Source organism: Podarcis tiliguerta, assembly GCF_965153285.1.
Source record: "Podarcis tiliguerta genome assembly, chromosome: 1".
NCBI classification, from domain to species: Eukaryota; Metazoa; Chordata; class Lepidosauria; order Squamata; family Lacertidae; genus Podarcis; species Podarcis tiliguerta.
The window spans coordinates 100069091-100089281 of record NC_139534.1 but is presented as its reverse complement, the minus strand read 5'-3'; the positions used below and the strand labels follow the sequence as shown (position 1 = coordinate 100089281).

Genomic DNA, 20191 nt, shown 5'->3' with positions numbered 1-20191 from the left:
ATAACATGATCAGCAGATTTAATTTAACAGAAACTATATTTCATATAATGCATGTTCAGAACTGCAGCTTTGAAGGTCGTAACACAATGTTTACTGATTAGTTAGGGTTTTTTTCATAATGCATGTCGTGATCAAAGGCCTTCCTAAGGCAGTTCACAATAAACACCAAGAAAAAAAATTAAAGGGTGCTCTATTTTATGCAGATTTAACCAAACACAATTAAGAATGTTAACTAACCTCCAACCTGTTTACCCCCATTTCTAAACACATTAACCCCAGTTGAGGGGATCCAATGTACCCAACCATATATGAACAAGGTTTGCCCATTCTCTTTCATGCTGAGGGAAATTCTCTGAAATATTAAAAATGATGGTGTGTATACATTCACCAATAGTGAAAACAAACAACAATTTATGTATATAGTCCCTGTTAAAATATGTCTCACATGGTGGGTCTATCTGCAGAAAGCTGTTTGTCTCAAGGCTGTGGTTGCCTCATGTGTAGGAATGAATGAAACAGCCTATTTCTGTCCTGTGTCAGTTTCTCCTACATGCAAAAGCGAGTCCAGGACACTCTGTTCATGTGCAAACTTTTAAATAAAAGAGTGAACACTGAACAGTTCTACTAAAAAACAAACAAATTAAAAACCAGGTACTTATGAGGTAGTCCTTGGACTGGCTTCTTTGCACTGTACTGCAACTGTAGTCTCCAGAGGCACATATTTCCTAGGAAGGGACTACACATTATGGCATATGGTTGCTTCCTGGGAGTATCTTAAAATACTAAAAAAAAAAAAAAAAAAAAAAAAAAAAGCACATAGGCATGTCATAATGTCAAAGTTGTAAAGCCTTTACAACCGAATGGCTCAGGCTATTGACATGATAACCCCTGAGCCTACCTAGTGGCAGTGAAGGAAGCAAAGATGGCTTACTTTACTGCCTTGATTGAATCATTATGTAGTCCAGCAGAGCTTTTCTGGGTTGTACAAGGCCTTTTACAGGCTGGCCCAAAGGAGGTGATAGAACCAATGGTACCTCACTCACTGTGACTTGTTTGCAAAGCATTTTGAGGATAAAATCGCCTGCATCTACCAATACCTGCTGTTATAGCAGATGAATATCATGGGGTGACCAGAGCAGAGTCTAGTCATGTTGTGCTGGATGAGTTTCAGTTGGTAAGGCTCAAGGATGTGGACAAGGTGCTCGGATCAGTCAGGGTGATCACTTGCACTCTAGACACTTGCCCCTCTTGGCTGATAAAAATCAGCAGGGAGGGAACAGCTGGCTGGGCCAGGGAGGTGATCAATGCCTCTTTACGAGGGAGTGGTCCCTGCCTGTTTGAAGGAGGCAGTGGTAAAACCACTCCTTAAGAAACCTTCGCTGGATTCGGAAAACCTAACCAACTACTTGGCCAATTGCTAATCTCCCTTTCCTAAGCAAAGTTTTGGAGCAAGTGGTTGCAGACCAGTTCTAGGCACTTTGGGAAGAAACTGATTTTCTGGATCCATTTCAATTGGGGATAAGGCCATAAACTGCTTTGGTCACCCTGTATGATGACCTCGGTAGAGAGAGAGACAAGGGAAATGTGTCCCTGTTAATTCTTCTCGACCTCTCAGCAGCTTTCAATACTTTTGACCATGGTATCCTTCTTGAGCAACTGTCTGAACTATGGGTGGGTGGCACCGCTTTGCGGTGGTTCCAGTCCTACTTGGATGGCTGTTCCCCAAGGGTGTTACTTGGGGAATGCAATGGTGTTACTTGTGGGGAATGGAACCCCACATTGAAGGTTCCACAGGGCTCAATCCTATACCCCACGTTGTTTAACATCTACATGAAACTGCTAGGAGGTTTGGAGTACGTTGTCAGCAGTATGCTGATGGCCCTCAGCTCTATTTCTCCTTTACATCGGCAGGCGATGCAGTGAAAGTGCTGGACCAGTGTCTTGCCTTGGTAATGGACTGGGGGAGAGCCAACAAACTGAAACTCAATCCAGATCAGACTGAGGCACTGTTAGTGGGTGGTTCCCTAGACCAGATAGGTGGGAGATTGCTTGCTCTTGATGGTGTTACACTTCCTTTGAAGGAGCAGATTCATAGATTCGGGATACTCCTGTATCCTTTGCTGTTGCTCGAGGCTCAGGTGACCTCAGTGACCGGGAGTGCCTTCCATCAAGCTTTGACTGGTGGCCCAGCTACGCCTCTATCTGGACAGGGATAGCCTACTGTTGTCTGCTCTCTGGTAACCTCAAGGTTAGATTACTGCAAAAAACATTCCTTTTTAACCAGGCCTTTGGTTGTTTTGATTGGCATCCTATGCCCTTTTAAAATATGAGGGTTATTTTGGCGGGGGGGGGGGGGTTATTGGGTTGCTGTTTTTATTTTGATTATATATTTTGTGGTTTTATATTTTGATTTTCTTCTGTGACCTCTGGTTATAGGGCGGTATATAAATTCTAATAATAATAATAATAATAATAATAATAATAATAATATACAAAGAAATGAGGTGGTCAGAGAACTGCCTTCTACATATTTTATTTTTATTTTGTTTTGCCTTCTACTTAGTGTACTTGCATTGTCCCCATGGCTCTGCTGGTGTGTAAATGACACAGACTAATGCTCAGATTTACATTCCAATTTGCCCATAAGTCCACAAGGCTGAAATGGTTAGGTCCTCGCCTCTGAAATCCTTACCAATGAGTTAACCCTGCCCTGTGGAACTGCAGTCACTGGCAGAGGAAGAGGAGTGGGGGGGGGCACCCCGTCCCTGGCAGCGCGATCCCAGTAGAGTGCCATCGTGGCTGCCCGCGCTTGGCGCCCCGTCCCTGCAGGCAGCATGCCCCACCCCCATGATGCACACCAGCCCCGCCCCCCTGCCTGCTCTTCGCCCCCCCCCCCAGTGCCGGAGCATGAAGCTCTGCCACTGACTGCAGTCATACACATATGGATTCTCTGCTTCCATCAACCTTTATGCTAAAGAGAGAAGGACCATAACTAGCACATGTACTCACTGGAGAATTGTTCATTTTAACTAAAATTTTTGAACTGCTTGGGAACTCCCCTGGAACTGCTTGAGAAATACACATACCTTGTAAATTAACGGTTTGGCCATATGTTTACTACATTACTTCATAAAGAGTGTCATTTCCATTTCCCATTTTGGAGTGATGCAGCAAGCTCCAAAGGCCTCCTGCACCTTTAATAGTTGTACTGAAGAGATAATTGTATGACAAGCTACACCTGCTAAAATTCCCCTCTTACATTCAAGGTGCAAGAGCCCTGTCCTTGTTTGTTTGTTTGTTTTTAGTTAATATTTACATATACTTTGTATATAACTGAACTTACACTCAATTACTTAATATTATGTAGAATCAGTGAGCTAGTCAGAAATGTAGGTGTCCCTGAGAAATACTTCCTTTGTGGTCCGAAACACTGCAGATGTCACCCACCTCAACCCCCCCAGTGTAGCATCAGACAGATAAGGCTTAGACTGGAGACACATAGACTCAAATGGCTGCTCAACCATTAATTAAATTAAATAACATAAAATAAATTAATTAAACTCACTTGGCCGCTCATTGTCTCTTGGTATAAATTGTTTTGTAGGATTGTGGTGAGGAGAGTTGAATCCTGAGCACATTGGGAGAAGGAATATAGGAAATATTATTAAATGCTGGGCGGTAAAATTAGCACTCCTTATATTGCCCTTCTAATGTGATGTCTTTGCTGCCCACATGCTCACATAGATTGGCTCTTCAAGTGGAGAAAACACTACAGGACCACCTTGACTAAGACTAATTGTTGGGACTCCCAACTTCCAGCATCTTTGGATGGGGCTGATAGGAGTTTAGAGCCCAACAGCACCTGGAGGGTCACCTTATCTCTGACTTAGACTGTGTACACCCCCCCCCATACATTTAAAGCACTTTTCCTTTTCCTACAAATAACCCTGGAGATTGTCGTTCACCCTCCTAGAGTGACAATTCCCAGCACCCTTAACAGTTCCCACAAGTCTTTGGTGGTGGGCGATGTGCTTTAAATAGACAGTGTCTGTGCAGTATATGCAGTTGGAGAACAACCTGCTGACCCAACTCGCCAGGTGCACTCACTGCCCCAGATGGACGGAGTATAAATAATAATATTTAAATTATTATTTTTTGTAAAAAAAACATATAATGAAGGCAACCGCATTTCCCTTCTGAAGGCCCTCACCCCGGCCCTTGTAGGTGGACCTGCAGTTCTTATAATCCCTGCCCATTCCCCAGGCTTGTTGGGCCTGAGGGGAGCCACCCCGTTGTCCGAGCTACAGCTAGGAGGACCCTCCGCTCACCCAAGAAACTTGGTTGTCGTTAATAAAATCGCCCCCTCACATCCCGCTTTAAAGCCACAGGAGCCAGTGGGCGGCGGATCCCGCAAGGTAATGGCGACTCGTGGGAAGAAGAAAGGTTTTGATTTCTGTCCCTCTCGTCCAGTCCCTCGTTCGCCTGCTGCTGCTGCGACTCAAGTTCGCTCCTCTTTGGACAGGAGAAACTGGGCCGAGGGGGGAGACATTGTGTAGTATATGATATGAGGGGAGGTCGCTTCTTCCTCGTTTTTAACGAGGGAGCGAGGAGAATAAAAGTTCGCCATTGCGCCCTGAGGAACGCGATAGGGCGCTTCCTGTTGTTGCTGCTGCTGCTGCTTCCAATTCAACCCATCCCGACGCTTCCCCGACGTTACGGAGAGGCGAGGAAGCTGAGGGAAAACCAGTCCGAGAAGTAACCGGCGGCGGGTAAGAAAACAGCGTAGGAAACGCCGGCGCGAGCTTGGCCTCCGCAGCGCCCCCTCTGCCGGCCCTCGGTATCTCCCGGAGTCTGCCCGAGCGTGACTCCGAGGCTGACGGGCTCCTCCCCCTCCCGCTCCCCTCCCTCCTCCTCCTCCTCCCCCTCTCGTGTCTGTGGCGCTCGCTTCCCCGTCACCCTCCCCCTCCCGCTCTTGTGCCGGGAGGATCAAGATGGACGGGGTGCGTCGCTGCCTGGCGATGGACTGAGGGAGGTGAGCGAAGGACGCTGGGAAGCTGAGGCGGCCACAGCGGCGGCGGCGTCTGAGGAGAAAGTCTGCGGCGCCGCGGAGAGCGAGCGAGTCACTCACTCGGGCAGCGGGGAGGAGGAAACAAGAGCGCGGCGGGGCCTCGCGGCGGCCTTTCCTAAGCCGCCTGACCGGGTCACCCTGCGAGGCCTGCGGCTGCCAGACAACGCGAGCGCCGCGGCCCGGCCCGGGTAAGAAGAGGAGGCGGGGAGAGCTGGGGCTCCGAGGCAGGCGGTTCCGGGACGGCTCCGCCGCTGGGCTTCGGGGTCCGTGTGGGGAAGGCGGCTGGAGCGGGGAGGCTGGAGAGAGGCCACGCCGAGTCCAGGCGCGGCGGGGCTTGGTAGGCCTGGGGAAACGGAGGGTTTGGGGACGGGAGGGTAGCGAGCGGGGTCGCCTGTCCGGGCTGCCGCGAAGAGATCTGGTTGGGGCCTGTGGGCCTAGTAGGAGGCGAGGCGAGCAGGTGCTTCTTCCTCGGGGCTCGCCTGAGCCCTGGGCTGCGGGCCCTGTGGAGGGGAAGTGATCGGCTTCCTCTCGGTGCCTGAGCTTGTGGCCTTACGTTGTTTTCGGCTCTCCTTTGTGACTAGGGGTTGTAATGCTAACCGTGTCTACTCGGGAGGGAATGCTGTTGAGCTCAGCGGGGCTTACTCTCGGAGAATTGCGGGTGGGGTTGGATTGTAAGCCGGATCTGTAAAAGTCAGTGTAACATCCCTGGCTGTATTGTCTGGCGTTGGCGTTATTCAATCTCGTCCTAGAAGGTCGGCAAATAATTATATCACGAACGTGTGAAGGTACCTCATGGTCAGGCTGTCGGTCTGTGTAGCCCAGTATTTATCTACTCTGACCGGCAGCGGTTCTCCAAAGTCTTGGGTAACTTCCAGCCCTGTTACCTAAGATCCTTTTAACTGGATATACTGCGGACTGAACCCTTCTGTGTGGAAAGCATGTGCTTTGCCACAAAAGTTTGGCCCCTTCCCCCACATTTATTACTTTGTGGGAGAGTGTGCCTGACTGTGTGTTTGACTTTTATTTATTTAAGCTAAGTGTGTCTTTCACTGTGCATGTAGGCAACCTTTGAAGGATTTACCTTTGTGATATATGTATTTAATACAGGACAAAGTTTGTTGTTGTTCTTACCTGGGGTTTTTCAGCCTGCAGGAATTATTCTATTGTTTTTAGTTTGGTCTCTCATGCAGACCAAGTTGAAAGTAAGTTTGACTAATTTCTATGTAACTTTGTTTATAACTGGGTAGTATTTTACATCATAAGGCTAGTTTTTTTCCTGGAATGCTCCCCCCCCCCCAATGTTGTTAAAAGGTAACATCATTAATTGCTAACACGTCACAAGCAAACACAAGCAGACTTTGCCCGACAATATATTTTTTAAAGGCACAATTCTGGAGAGAGTCTTCCTCTCCCTAATACGTCAGTAACTGAAGAAACTTTGTACAGTTAACTTTTTCCATGTTTGTAATATAATTCATTTATGGAAGGATAAAAGCAAATGTGTGAAAGGGCATATTTACTTCAGCAAAGTGCTTTTGTGTGTGGTGGTTATATTGATCCAGGAACAGCCTCAGGTTTACAAAAACAGGTAATTACTTGTATGTTAGAGTAAGAAGCTTTAATATGCCAATAAAGATAGCATGTAGCTTCTGAAGTACAAGGGAATTATGAGAATTTTTCAGCTTATCATTAGTTTTTATACTGGTTTTCTATAACAAATTATACCCAAAGTGGCTTAATACATAAGAAAGAGTGATGTGTATCAGAATTTTTTAAAAACTTAGTAATACAACGTATCAGCAGTACATTAAGATAGTAATCCATATCAGTAGCCTATCAAATCTCTGAGACCAATTAATTTTTAAAAAAGAAACTTTAAAATAATTTTTTAAAAGCAACATTGACATAAAGTTTACTATCAATCTCTAAAAACTATAAAAAATTGAATGACAGCAAGAACAGAACTTTAGGAACAGATAAATAAGTAAGCAATGCCCAGAAGCAGTGGGAATGGCATACATAGCTTAGTGCATATATAGAAAGATATAATTTGATGTAAAACAAGTCAATAAGGTGTAGCATTCAAAATACATTTCCTGATCTCTCCATTGCATTGGAAGACAACGCCAAAAAGTTTCAAAATAGTTAACAGTAAACCAGGTTACCAGAGCATGCACTTTTGTGGCCAAGCTATGCCTTTCCAGGAGCAGTTGTAGCTGGTGAGGCAGCTAAAGGTTGCCATTTGCCATTGCCATTTGGACCTTTGGTGACTACTCCCAGGGACTACAAACTTGTTCCTTCAAGGGAGTGCAATCCTATCTAGAGCAGGCTGTCTGCCTCATTCCCCAACATGAGAACCAACAACCCAAAGGACTTTCATCTTTCCAGGATTCAGTCACAATTTATTGACTGTAATCTAGTTCATTACAGTGGTCCAGCGCCTGCACACCCTCAGCTGACTTAGATGACAGAAGTAATAGAAGTGGTTGTCATGCCATCACCATCCCAAAGGTAAAGATAAAGGTACCCCTGCCCGTACGGGCCAGTCTTGCCAGACTCTAGGGTTGTGCGCTCATCTCACTCTATAGGCTGGGAGCCAGCGCTGTCCGCAGACACTTCCGGGTCACGTGGCCAGCGTGACAAGCTGCATCTGGCGAGCCAGCACAGCACACGGAACGCCGTTTACCTTCCCGCTGGTAAGCGGTCCCTATTTATCTACTTGCACCCGGGAGTGCTTTCGAACTGCTAGGTTGGCAGGCGCTGGGACCGAACAACGGGAGCGCACCCCGCCACGGGGATTCAAACCCGCCGACCATGCGATCGGCAAGTCCTAGGCGCTGAGGTTTTACCCACAGCGCCACCCGCGTTACCCAAAGGTACCCAACTCCATATCCCTTAATGACTTCTCTAAATGGCTTCATATAGATATAAATAACTTGGGGGACAAGATGGATCCCTGTGGTATCCCCACAGCACAGCTGTTATGGGGAAGAGCAAAAGACTCAATGTAGCCCTTTGAAATTTATCCTGCAGGTAGAAGCAGAGCTACCATAACACCACGCCTGTAGAGTTGGTCCAGCATAACCCCCTACCCTGCAGCATTGGTCCAGCAAGATACCATAGTCAGTGGTATCAAAAGCTGATACAAAGTCCAAGAGAACCAACAGGGTCATAATATTCCTGTCTCTGTCATAAAGCTGCTCATTCATCAGGTTAACCAAGTCTGTTTTGGTTTCAAAGCCTGACCTGAAGCCAGACTGAAATTGGTCTAAATAATTTGATTCTTCTAAGAACACCTAAAGGTGGCCACTCCAGCACCTTGCCCAAGAAAGGGGGCATTAGCAACAAGGCATCCAGTCCCAAAGTAGTAATGGGATATTATGTGGTGGAGATACCACCATTTTCTAATCACTGCTGCTTTCTGCCTGTCAGTGAATAAGGTGGAAGGAGTGGCTATTACTTTTACCTACTGAGGTTGGGTTTTTAAAAATTTCCCACCCATGGACTGCTATGGTGGGGGTGGGAATAACACTAGTTCCTGGGCTGGCATAGTTTTGCCACCATTTTTGGATTTCGTAGGATTCTGTGGGTCAGGGTTTTGCCTGACATACCCACAGAATGTCTCCCTTTGTCCTTCACTGTAGATGATTGTTTCTGCCTGTGGAATAGCAGTGGCAGTAGATATCATTTCTCTGATCACTGAGAAGGTCTGGAGGATCTGGACAGCTTTCTTGGGAGTTTAGGGTATGTTCTGTTAGAAAGATGCAGCTCTGAGCTCAGTGAAACTTTTAAGTAAATATGAATTGGCTTGGGCTGAAGCTGTGGGTAGTGCAGTCCAAAAGAGTGATCCTAGTGTAGCCTGTAATTGCCACATTTGTTGGTATCTCTTCACTGATATACATACCCCTTCTGTTACAAATAGGCAGTCTGTTAGAGGGATGTTTGTGTCAAGGTGAATGGTAACAGCAACAATCGGAATTCTTTAAACCAAAATTTATTAGGGTAATAGTCAGTGTTGGTTATATTCAGAGTAGACTCATTGTAACTTATGGACAAGTACATTGATTGCATTGAGTCCACTCTAAGTAATATTGGATATCACACTAACTTTATTTCCTTAAATATTTAAGGAATATTTGGTCATAATTAACAATGTTATGGCAGCAGAAAAAGTTCCTTCTTAGTCTTTAGGATTCATTTTAATCATTATGTGGTCACTACTTGAATCTTGGAGGGGATCATTATGTCAGTACCTTATAGCCTAAGAGGAAAATAAAAAATGCTTCAGTAGATGTTCCAGTTGTAAAAAAAAAAGCAACTTGATTATTATTTAGGAAGAGGATGTTAGTTCTTGAACTGCTAGTGTTCCGTTTTCCCTTTACAACCATAGTCATTTCTTACAAGGTATAATTACAACATCAACAAATGAATGCATAGTATTAGATACAAGCACTGATGAAGTGCTGGAACATTGTGATTGTGACATTTTGCTGGTGTTGCCCTTTTTGGAACTGCTGGGCTTGTTGTTGCCACCTTCGCATAATCAACCTATGTGTTGTATGCAAAACTCTAACATGATGAATGAAAAGATATATAGAAGATTAAAAGTTAGGGCAGAAAAGCATATCAAATTCCTGGGAACCACTATTAATTTTTTATGCATCAGGCTCCCTCTAACTAAAATCCTTAGGTATCAATACTAGTTCTGTATCCTTGGGTGATCAGGCACTTGGCACTTTTACAACCCTGGATAAATTATTTTAATAACATGAGTAATGTTTAATATCTGAGTACTGTTCTAATTACAGTGGTACCTCGGGTTAAGTACTTAATTCGTTCCAGAGGTCCGTTCTTAACCTGAAACTGTTCTTAACCTGAAGCTCCACTTTAGCTAATGGGGCCTCCTGCTGCTGCCGTGCCACCAGAGCACAATTTCTGTTCTCATCCTGAAGCAAAGCTCTTAACCTGAAGCACTATTTCTGGGTTAGCGGAGTCTGTAACCTGAGGCGTATGTAACCTGAAGCGTATGTAACCCGAGGTACCACTGTTTACTACATCTTTGGGCAGCACACATACACACTTTTATATAGTGATATTTTTAAACATGTTTCTAGTTGTTATGGCTGCAATGATAACCTTGAAACTGTTTTAGCAGTGCCTTGCGAAATCTTCCAACACAAGACCAATTCTGTTGGTCAAGGATGACACTGTGCAGCACTTTTTCAATGATTAGCACAAAGAAAATAAAGTATACTAAATCATCAGATATAATCTATTGTGCATAGTTTATCCTGACTGCAAGAATTAGGTTACTGTGGTGCACAATTATTTCTGAAGTGTGCATTTTTTTTGCAGTAAGTATCTGCTTGACAATTCTACACATATACTCGGAAATAAATTCCATTCAGTTCAATCAGGCTTTCTCCTGGGTATGTATGTATAGAATTGCAGCATAAAAATGTTGTGATACGGTTGGGAAGCACAATTTAAAATTTGACTGTACACCTCTTGATGGATTGCTTTTTCTTTTTTTAGGCGAAGACTACAGAAACCTGGGATCTTTGCAGAGTGGAAGATTTTTTGCACTCAAGTTATTCTGACCATATTTTAAAAATATTTTTGGGTTACTTTTTAATTTAAGAAAAGGCAGCTCTTTAAAATCATGGCAGATGTGGACCCAGATACATTGCTCGAGTGGCTGCAGATGGGGCAAGGAGATGAAAGAGACATGCAACTAATAGCTCTGGAGCAGTTATGTATGCTGCTTTTGATGTCTGACAATGTGGATCGATGCTTTGAAACGTAAGTAAATTTTTATTTTCATAATTTCATGCAGGCTTACATCTGCTGATCAATTTCATCCACATCATGCTGAAATACTGCTGTTTGAATCTGTTAACTAGTGTTTCTAGGCAGACTTGAGCAATCCATTGACACCTGTAGTGATCATTAAAAGAAGTAAAAAAAAAAAAAAAAAAAAGAGCAACTGTAGCACTATCTGTTTTAACATCAGGTTTGTACTCTTGTTAAAGGCATGTTTCTTCTGGAGGCAGCTGGACTAATTTCCTTCTTGGGAGCTTGCTTGCTGCTTTTAGCATGCGTGCAGATCCTGGGGTATAACAAAAACATCTGCATTACAGCTTTTGCTCTACTTCATATGGATCTATTGGGGGGTGGAAGATAATTTTAATTAAGCGTGTTTCCAGCAAAGGTGACAGAAGCAAGATCATTTTTAAAAGATCAATTTTTCATTTCAAGTTCTTCTAATTCTTTATGCTCTGAAATATTTAAGATTAGTGTTCGGTTCAGTTACTGTTAACTTTAAAACTTAGCAGAGGGTTTCAGCTGTGCCCTGACTAAATAACAATTATAAAATGTTGCAGCTGTTAGCAGAAATAGATTTTAGTACTAACCTTAGAAATTATGGGTCATAGTGGACAAGTTTGTTTTATAGTGCTTATACCATATCTTAATGTTTTAAAACATGATTCTCTTCTGAGAAGCTGAACTGAAAGTTAATAATTTTTAAGGTCTCTAAATTGTGTCAGTTGCTGCGGATGACTGGAAACAATTATTAAATAAGATACCTTTACTTATTGATACATTAGGAAAGAACTGTGGAGATTTAATAAGGTGCCTTTTGTTTTTGAGATTAATAGGATTTTTTTCTTTCCTTCAAGAGCTTGTAAGAGTAGTTGTTATTAGAACAATATTGCTTTAAAAGTTTTCTTCTGAGCAGTAAACTGCTTTTTATTATGAACTAGAAAAGTTTCCCAGTTGTAATGAAATACATCTGCCAAGAGTAAGTAAACCCTTTGTTGTGACCAGAGAGCTTAAGAAACCACAAATTTTAGAGGGGAAATGGTAGCATGAATGCCTTGCCTGTTCTTGAGCCCCTATGTCTATTAGTTCTGGAACCATATTTTACCTAAAGTCAAGGAAAATGGAACATCTTTGCTATTTAAAAGTATGTTACTATGACTGAGAGCCTTAAAACCACAAACTTAAAATTAGCGAGATGGACACTGCACTCTGGTCCTTAGTGCACTTAACTAGTTTAAAGACAACCACTTCGGTATATAGGTTAGAAATTTGTTTGTAAAACTGTTGACTTTCAAAAAGCATTTTACAGGTAATGATGTTCATTTCAGTCCTTCTGTCCTGTTAATATTAGCTGGTAGTGTTAAGTCACCTTTCTGTGACTGTGATTCAGGGAGCCTGATCATTAGTCATCACATTTTTTTCACAGTAACACTTCAGAAAGTTTTAAATACTATATATACTTTGATGCAGTTACCACTGAATTTTAAAATGATTGCTTCCGCCCTATGTTTTTAGCTTTTTATTTTAGCTGTAAGTAAGCAGCCTTGGGTCCCTGTGCGGGAAACCATCAGGATATAAATAAATATAAATAATAAAAATATCTAGTATTAGTCATACTTTGAATAGACTTGGTGGGAGAAATTCATTGTAGCTCTATGGCAATTGTTCCATCAGCATCAGCATTTCAGCTAGTTAGAATGATCCCCCTTCCTCCCCCCAGCACTATTCTGGGGATTCTTTTGACATGCACCAAGCCAATTTGGGGAGGAGCGGGGAAATCCTTGTTAGAGGGACTTGTTAGTTGAATATCGCTCTCAGAGTTTTAACCACAGAGCTAGAATTTATAGTTGAAGTTGTGCAGAACCATAGTAAAATGGTTATGGGTAACATTGGTGCATGGTGTTTCCTGTCTATTTGCTACTCTGTTTGTAAATTTCAGAAATCTTTAAATTTCCCTCTCTATTAAAACTAATTGTGATACTGGATTCATTTGTTAGGTAAATAAGAACTCAAGAGTTTTGGGTTTTTCTTGGTCTTTTTCTGTGGGGTAAAGTTAATTATCTTGTAATTGTTTCATGATGTGTATGTGTATTTTGACTTTGTTTTAAAGTATATTCCTTGCTAAAATGAGCAGCCCTGCTCAGGCATTGAATTCTTTGTGTTCCTAGGCTTGTCTGCTTCTATTTATATGTATACGTGAACATGCAATTTGCATGTTTACCTACAGAAAAGGAGGGTGGAATCTTTAATCTGGAGACAGTTACACACAATAGGGGTGATTGCACCAGGTTAATGCTATTTTACTAATGTTAATATGCTATTGCTTGCTTGGAGTAATTGGCAAGAACGGGAGGCAGTGGAAGACAGGAGTGCCTGGCGTGCTCTGGTCTATGGAGTCACGAAGAGTCGGACACAACTAAACGACTAAACAACAACAACAAATAAATATAAAAATAAATGTGAATAATATAGTATTTACTTAAATTGAATTGTGGACAGTGAGTAAAATGGTTTTGCTGTTTGAGGCAACAAATGCGGTGTTACAGAGTAGCAAGATGGCTGGCTAGTCACTACAAGTTATTACCCAGGTTACCTAGACTCATGTTTCTTGAACAGTACTTAAATCCTTCCAATTCAGCAATAGAAAAGGACAGAATGGAGAGTTGCCATATGTGGAGAGGGACAGGCTCTAGGGATACAGTAGGACTGCAGGTAGAATAAAGATTTAATTTATGGAATTTCTAAACTTTCAGGTTCATCCAGGTTGACTCAAACCTTCAGTGGTTTAGGGCCACTTTGCATGATTTTATGCAATAAGGTACTTAATGCTTACTGCCTCTTCCAGGCAAATTGGTTCCACTGTATCTCCAGGCATCTTCAAAACATTCTGGGTGGTGCCTTGTGGCAGCTCATGTATGGGCTGTTCCGAATGGTGGGCAGGCACATACAAAACTCTGGAGAAGCCACCCTATAGAGGAAGTACAAAATAGTTCCATGTAAGGTATATTGTGTGAAACAGCCTTTAGAAAGGTAGAATGGTGATGATAGTGAAACATATTGCTGATTAATTTCATATTTTTTCAATATTATGCCTCTTTTCTTATCACAGTAGTAATTTGGGCGATTATTTTGTACCTATTTGAATTGGAGTATGTACAAAAAACTTGATTCACTTATCTTGCTGCCATTTCATTACAAAATTTAAAGGCATTTAGCTCCTTAACTTATTTTCCAAGTTCAGAGTTTTTAAAGAAAAAGGTTTTATTGCTTTAGGCAAAGCAATTTTCTGTGCACAATCATTATTGTGGATTGAAAACTCAGAATTGAGTAGACAAATCTGATTATGGAGTGAACATACAGAATAACACAAACATGCACTTCATGTGTCATAATCGTAATTCATTTAGTGTTCTAGCAGTCCAGGAAGGAATGTAGGAAAACTGCCTTATACTGTCTCAAACCATTCATCCTTGTAGCTCACTGCTGTCTACATTGACTAGCAAGTGGTTATCCAGGGTTCTTGCCCAGCCCCACCTGAATGTAAGATCCATCTTGAGAGATCCTACTCCAGCTGCCCCTGCCAAATGCAGTTGAGTCCCTTTTAGTTCTGGTTATAGAATAGCCTTTCCAGGGAGTCTGGTACAATTTTTGTAGTATTTTAAGCACTGAGTGAAGAGCTTTCCATTCACATAGGGCTTTTACATATTTTTGTAGGCTGTGCTTCATTTTAAATTCATTTTAATTTTAGGGGTGCAATGTTCTTTTTTTAAAAAAACCCAGTTGTATAGTTTTACTCTTTAATGGGTTTATGGTTTCCAATATAGTTCAACTTTTTAAAAACTTACTTATTGTAACTCACCTAGAGAACTTTGTTAAGTGGAGGCAGACAATGTCATAATAAATACCAGAAAGTGCTGGGATTGAACATGGACCTTTTGCATTCAAAGCATGTAGTCTACTGTTCAGCTGTGGCACTCCCCCAATATTTAGTGCATGACAATATCCAACATATACACACACACATACATACACACATTTGATCTTGAACCTATTATTCAACCTAGGCAAGGAGGAGAACTGACCGTTATTCTCATTATGGCAAGCCTTCATGTACTCAAAGGTTTATCAAATTAGTATGTCAAATGTATAAGAAGGCATTAATTTAACTATCCAGACAAAAGAACTTAAATCTGTCAAAATATGTTTCAGATGTGCAGAGTGGTCTCTATTGTCATTTGCTTGTAGCGGTTTTGTTACCTTGAATTACTGGATTTTGACTTTTAATGGAGGTTTACTATGTAACCGAAATTAAAGCATAGGTCCTCTGTAAGTTCAGAAAAAAATACACAAAAATATTTTCACATACAGGCTTTTAACTAGTTTAGATTTCCTTTTCCATTCCAGATATAGATGGTGTGCTTATAACCAGAATATATGTCTACAGTTGTGGATATTGGTTTGGATCCAAAGTTGTTTGTGTGAGTCAAAGGCAGTTATGCACTTGCAGGAAAGTCCCTCCAATTGTTAACTGTTCTGTTTTCATTTTGTAGTCTCCTGTGCCACGAGTATCTTACAGAGGGTCAGCCAACTATTAGGAACATTTTTTTGCAGAGGGAGACTCAGACAGTGGACAAGTGTTCTGTTCATGAAACTGAAATTAGTATTGAAGCCCATATCTGTGACCCCAGAACAGTTTGTAATCATTTTATTTTGCCTAGATGTTAAATCTAGACAGTGGCTCATAAAATCTTTCATAGAATTGTAGAGTTGGAAGGGACCCTGAGACCCCCTGCAATGGCGAAGATCACAGAAATGTATATGGAAATGTGTATGTTAGTGATGAGTAATCTGTCTCTTCTTGCAGATGTCCCCCTCGTACCTTTTTGCCAGCATTGTGCAAAATATTCCTTGATGAAAGTGCTCCTGACAATGTATTGGAGGTAACAGCTCGTGCTATAACTTATTATTTGGATGTATCAGCGGAATGCACTCGACGGATTGTGGGAGTGGATGGTGCTATCAAAGCACTTTGTAATCGTTTAGTAGTTGTTGAGCTTAACAACAGAACCAGCAGAGACTTGGCTGAGCAGTGTGTAAAGGTATGGTGTATTAATTTTCTTTCGTTACAGAAAATAAAGCTCCATGATAAGAAAATGTTTTTATAATAGTTGTCTATTTACAAGACCAGGACATAATTGCTTTAAATTTTGATATTTTAAGCAAAACAATAAAACTTCTGCAAAAATATACCCTTATCCCAAACAGTCTCAAGTAGATGCCTTAGTGGACAAATTGTCTTGAAAAGTGGGAAATCTAATTGCATTTCCACAATTGCTATTAACATTATTTGTAAAAACCTGCGTGAGATCCTGTTTGTGGATCTTCTGCAATGTATCTTGCTTGGCGCATAGATATTTGAACCTTGAGACTGCTAAAGCCATATATGACATAGCCCGTTAAAACTCATATGTCTTATCCAGTTACCTTAGGCTTGTGTATCTTCCAGACACAAACTGCTTCTGGTGTTCTAATATTAGATATGCATAACACTTTTTTAAACTGGGGCCCTAATCAGTTGTTAGAAAACTGTAAAAATGTAGGAGGTGCATGCCTGTGTGCTCCAGTTCCGCCCGCCCCCCGCCCCCCACTTGCCAAATTGAGCTTCAAGGTCTGAAAAGAGCTTGTATGTGTGTCAGCACAGGGCTCCTGATCATGGATTCACGCATGCTTATAAACTCCCTTCAGATCTTTCTGCTCAACAGGGTAATGTTGGGGTGGAGGGGCAGGGCCAGCATACACAGCCCCCAATCTGTTACATGTTTATAGCTTTTTTGGCACCATGAGAGGTTTAATGCATTCATACTGACGATTTTGATCAATAATATTTTTAAATAAAAAGTGAGAATTGAATTGGAAAGATTGCATGCTTTGTTGTATGATTGTCTGTGTAATTCCATTTTCATTCTAGGTGTTGGAACTCATCTGTACCCGTGAATCAGGCGCTGTGTTTGAAGCAGGGGGGCTGAACTGTGTGTTGACATTTATTCGTGACAGTGGGCACCTGGTTCATAAAGATACATTGCATTCTGCTATGGCTGTAGTGTCCAGACTCTGTGGAAAAATGGAACCTCAGGATTCCTCATTAGAGATTTGTGTTGAATCCCTCTCGAGTCTGTTAAAACATGAAGACCATCAGGTAAACAATTTAGAATATGTATTTGAAAGCACTGTAAATAGGTTACTCCAGAATTGAGAACTGTATAACAAATATTACAGAGAATTTAGTTCATATTGCCAGCATTGGCTAGTGCAAGTAAACAGTTGTATGGTAGTAGGGTGTATGGTAGTAGGATTAGTTTCAATTAGCATGAAATCCTTGGCTCTAATGTAACTTTAATTTTTTATTCCTATGGGGAATTAGAGGGATTGCAGTTGGCTTTTTTATGGAAACGGGAAGGGGAAAAATGTTCTTTTTTACATGTGCAAGTTATATTTTACTCATGGTGATCAGTAAACAGTGATCTGGTTACACTTTGTGCTTTAATTTAATTTCACATAGAGTGAAATGAAAGCCAAAGAGTTTCCTCCATAACTGCAAACTTTTGCACAAATGAAAGCTTTGGGACTGCCATAGAACCTGCCTAATTTTTATGCAAACTCTTGCACAAGCTTTTATGGAAGTATTTATGGAAAAGCACTAGCTGCTATTTAAGCTTAAGATAGTGCACATGGTATCTCCTCCCCATTTTGTCTTCACATAAATCCTGGGAGGTAGAAGAGAAAGTGATGTCAAAGGTCACCAGTGAGCTTTGTGGCTGAATGTAGATTTGATCCTGTGTCTTAGTCTGATACTTTTAACCACCATACCACAGTAACTCTCTAATGAGGATTTGTGGTATTCTTTCTTAGGTGCTAGGATTTGCACTTGAACAGTTGTGTGGATGCTGTTTGGGTCAGAGATTATTCATCCCACACATATCTGTAACGTAATGCTGTGTCTCATTTCCCCAATTACAATCCCTATGTAGAACTTGCATTAGAAAATGACTGTTGTCGTAAAAGAAATCATTCATAGCTAAGAAAGTATAGAAGCTGTGGATTGATATGAAACAGTGTTCTTGTATAATTTACTAAATGTCAATATTGATGACTTTATTTTAAATTTGCTGTCTTTCAAATCTTGGTCTGTGTGATACTTTTTAACCATATGATTTGTTCCTTCAGGTTTCAGATGGTGCACTGCGTTGTTTTGCTTCGTTAGCTGACCGATTTACACGCCGTGGAGTTGATCCAGCGCCATTAGCCAAACATGGGCTAACCGAGGAGCTATTATCTCGAATGGCTGCAGCAGGTGGCACAGCTTCAGGACCATCTTCAGCCTGTAAACCTGGCCGGAGTAGCACAGGAGCACCATCTGCAACTGCAGATTCCAAATTAAGTAACCAGGTGTCAACTATTGTAAGCCTGTTATCAACACTCTGCAGAGGATCTCCAGTAGTAACACATGTAAGAATTTCTTTGTTAAATATCTATTTTATTAAAAATTAAGCTTTACTTCTTGGCAGATATTGTATGTATGTTCTTTGTTTCTTTAATTTTCTGTCATCATCATAAATAAGAATAAATTTGTGTAGACCTTCGTTTATTTCACATTCTAAAATCCTTAAAATATTAATTGTTACTGCTACATTTGAACTTTGCTTATACACCCTCCCTCAGCTCCTTTGGGAGGAATGATGGAATGTAAATTGAAATAATAATAATAATAAATAATAAATTTAGCTTTTTTATATGGAGATGCAATCCCTTTCTCATTGGATTTTCTAAAGTCCTGTATATTTTTATTGTTCAGACTTTTAATTATTTCCAGGATCTCCTAAGATCTGAGCTTCCAGATTCTATAGAGAGTGCATTGCAGGGTGATGAAAGATGTGTACTTGATACCATGCGTTTGGTAGATCTTCTTTTGGTGCTACTGTTTGAAGGACGGAAAGCCTTGCCAAAGTCTAGTGCTGGATCTACAGGCAGAATCCCAGGATTGCGTAGACTTGATAGTACTGGAGACCGTTCCCATCGGCAGCTGATAGATTGCATCCGCAGCAAAGATACCGATGCCCTAATAGATGCTATTGACACAGGTGGTAAGCAAATGACCTTTATTTGACATTGTAATTTCTAGTTTGCTTCTTAATGTTTATCTCTATAATGGATGGGCTCTAAGAATAATATTTTTGTTGAAAATTATTTTTAACTTGTTTGATATGCAGGGTAGAATACTGAGACTTAACATTTTGTTTTCATTTATATCGTTGCAAACATATAATGACACTTTCCTTTCCACTTCTCTAGCTTTTGAAGCAAATTTTATGGATGATGTAGGACAAACTCTCTTAAACTGGTCCTCTGCTTTTGGAACTCAGGAAATGGTAAACAAGGAAAAGAAACATTATTTTGATATTCTGCATAAAGGAAATGATGCAAGTAAAAATAAACTGTTGCTCATCTGTAAACAGGTTGAATTTCTCTGTGAACGAGGTGCTGATGTTAATAGGGGTCAGCGGTCATCATCCTTACATTATGCAGCATGTTTTGGAAGACCTCAGGTAGCAAAGGTGATTTTTAAATATTTATCTTTTCTATCATAACAAATCATTCCATCCCTTATCAGCATTTAGACCAGCTGAAGTATGTGTTTTTTTAAAGTGTCCTGTCCCTTAATACTTCATGTTTGGCATATGCGATTTTTATTTTTTGGAAACACATTTATTTAGTGTGTGTTTGTGCCCTTGGCAAATATGAAAGTTGTGCAAAACTCTTCACAAAAACATAACAATGTAACATATCTCACCATCTCAATAGCTGCCTTCAGACAACCCTCAGTGATCTGGATTATTTTGAGCAAGAGCAGTGTATATGTCCTCCTTCCTTCTGTAAAGCATTCCTTAGTTTTTGAAACAAAAACCAGTTTGCTATGATGAAATCAGAAACCAATTTACATTGTCTCGTAGAACATCTCCCCTTCCACCACTGTTCCCCATCCACACAAAATCAAAAACATTAACCATTTGGTTCTTACATTCTCCAGAGAATGTAGCCATTTGCTGAACCAGCAAATTAGTAGGAGTGCTTACTCCAAACTAGAATCAATTCTGGTTTGGAGCAATAATTCAAACTGTAGCCAGCTGGTTTAGATATCACAACATATTGTGACTTGATTCAAGTAGTAAGTAAGGGATGGTGCCCTTTAGGAGAGGGAGGGAGGAAGTCATTAATCTGTTCTGTGCATAGTCAGAGGAACCT

At 41.2% G+C, this 20191-nt stretch overlaps 1 protein-coding gene and 1 long non-coding RNA gene across 51 annotated transcripts in view; one reads left to right on the top strand and one right to left on the bottom strand.

Moving 5' to 3' along the window:
• Nucleotides 1–4729, bottom strand: part of LOC310683649 — a 32243-nt gene extending 27514 nt beyond the window's left edge. The window contains exons 1-2 of the long non-coding RNA XR_014514472.1: nt 4329–4729; nt 3566–3628 (exon numbers count right to left, since the gene is read on the bottom strand). This is a non-coding gene — a long non-coding RNA (uncharacterized lncRNA). The remainder of the gene's footprint in view (nt 1–3565; nt 3629–4328) is intronic.
• The window catches only part of HECTD1 (HECT domain E3 ubiquitin protein ligase 1), a 61245-nt gene that overhangs the window by 2977 nt on the left and 38077 nt on the right, over nt 1–20191 (top strand). For 16 of the 50 annotated variants that reach the window (XM_083451739.1, XM_083451747.1, XM_083451741.1 and 13 more), the window contains exons 2-8: nt 10604–10870; nt 15756–15990; nt 16860–17087; nt 18116–18397; nt 18762–19032; nt 19241–19317; nt 19405–19503. In XM_083451739.1, the coding sequence (XP_083307865.1) occupies nt 10731–10870; nt 15756–15990; nt 16860–17087; nt 18116–18397; nt 18762–19032; nt 19241–19317; nt 19405–19503 (1332 nt within the window). In that variant the 5' untranslated portion in view covers nt 10604–10730. Of the gene's footprint in view, nt 1–4960; nt 5257–10603; nt 10871–15755; nt 15991–16859; nt 17088–18115; nt 18398–18743; nt 19033–19240; nt 19318–19404; nt 19504–20191 lie in introns of those variants that run through there. The other 34 variants (XM_083451732.1, XM_083451729.1, XM_083451713.1 and 31 more) reach the window with 11 other exon arrangements.